The sequence below is a fragment of the Helianthus annuus genome, chromosome 11, assembly GCF_002127325.2.
Source record: "Helianthus annuus cultivar XRQ/B chromosome 11, HanXRQr2.0-SUNRISE, whole genome shotgun sequence".
Classification (NCBI taxonomy): Eukaryota; Viridiplantae; Streptophyta; class Magnoliopsida; order Asterales; family Asteraceae; genus Helianthus; species Helianthus annuus.
This window is the reverse complement of record NC_035443.2, coordinates 38,065,364-38,066,652: the sequence shown is the minus strand read 5'-3', so window position 1 is coordinate 38,066,652 and position 1,289 is coordinate 38,065,364. Positions and strand designations below refer to the sequence as shown.

The window sequence follows — 1,289 nt, the reverse complement described above, 5'->3', positions numbered from 1 at the left end:
TCTCTATGGTACCATCAGCCAATTCTACTTCATACTTTATGCTTAGAGTCTTAACAAGCAGATTTAACAGTTTACAAAATTTATTGTCTACAAAAGACTTATCTGCGCCAGAATCAAACAAAATTCTAGCATAAACATCATTGATAAGGAATGTACCTGTTATAACATTATCGTTCTGTACCGCTTCCTGCGCATTCATCTGAAAGACTCGAGCATTGGTCTATCTAGCTCCTCAGGCTTCTTTGGATTTTCGGGCAGTTAGTCTTTATGTGCCCCTTCTCGTTGTAACCATAACGGGTTGCATCCTTCATTTTCTTGCAATCCAAAGTTCTGTGCTCTTTGGACTTGCAGATCCCACAAACTTTAGGCTGTGAATGCGATTGCGACTGCGATTCGAGTCTGCACTTTCCAAAATGGTGTTTCTTGCAGACTTTACATTTAGGCTTCTCCCTAGACTGCTGGGTATCCTTTGTGAACCCAGAACCCTTCTTATGCTCAGAGTTCCCCTTTCGTTTCTTATCGGAGCGATGAGAACTCTCATCCTCTTGTTTCCGCTTTCCTTCATCAGAAGCTTTGATAGATTTGTTTCTGACTGCATCGAGTGTGAGAGATAGAGACAGATCCGCCACTGACCTGTATGTGGTAGGTCTGGATGCTTTCACATTTCCCTTAATTTCTGGAGCTAAGCCTCCAATAAAACGGGCTATGCGCTTTGGTTCCGGGGTGACCAAATAAGGAACCAATCGGGACATGGTATTGAAGCTTGTAACATCCGCCTGACAGTCCAAGTTCTTCATGGCCAGATTCAAGAAGTCAGTCTCGATTTTCTCTACCTCATGCTGAGGAGAATAGTTCTCCTTGATCAGTGCAACAAATTGATTCCAAGTCAAATTATACAATGGGATCTTCCCTGTGGCTTGGATTAACGACCTCCACCAAGCCAAAGCTTCACCTTTAAATGATTGTGAAACAAACTTCACAATATCCTGTTCCGCACAACCACTTGTATCAACCACAGTATCCATCTCATCAAGCCATGTCATACAATCAATGGCCCCTTTTTTCTCTTGTGAAGTCCCTTGGCTTGCAAGAGACAAAGTATTTGTAAGAGCAAGTCTTGACACGTGGCTGCTGATTAAGTACAATCTGCTTGGATGGGAGACTCCTCTGACTTGCGACTGACGAGAGTTGTCCTTATTTGACTCATGTATTTTAGAAGGGGGCTTACTATGAGCCACAGATTGAGTCTTGGTGTGTGTATTACTTGGTTCTTTGAACTATCGGTCAAT

At 42.7% G+C, this 1,289-nt stretch overlaps 1 protein-coding gene across 1 annotated transcript; it reads right to left on the bottom strand.

Moving 5' to 3' along the window:
* Positions 1-224: 224 nt before the first annotated feature.
* On the bottom strand, positions 225-1,043 carry LOC110888074. Its single transcript, XM_022135616.1, has one exon. It carries the CDS (start codon positions 1,041-1,043, stop codon positions 225-227), a length of 819 nt encoding a protein of 272 aa, XP_021991308.1.
* Between the last annotated feature and the right edge of the window lie 246 nt (positions 1,044-1,289).

What these genes read in the sequence shown, in the direction of transcription:
- LOC110888074 (XM_022135616.1), bottom strand. Translation starts at nt 1,043, where the DNA reads ATGACATGGCTTGATGAGATGGATACTGTGGTTGATACAAGTGGTTGT.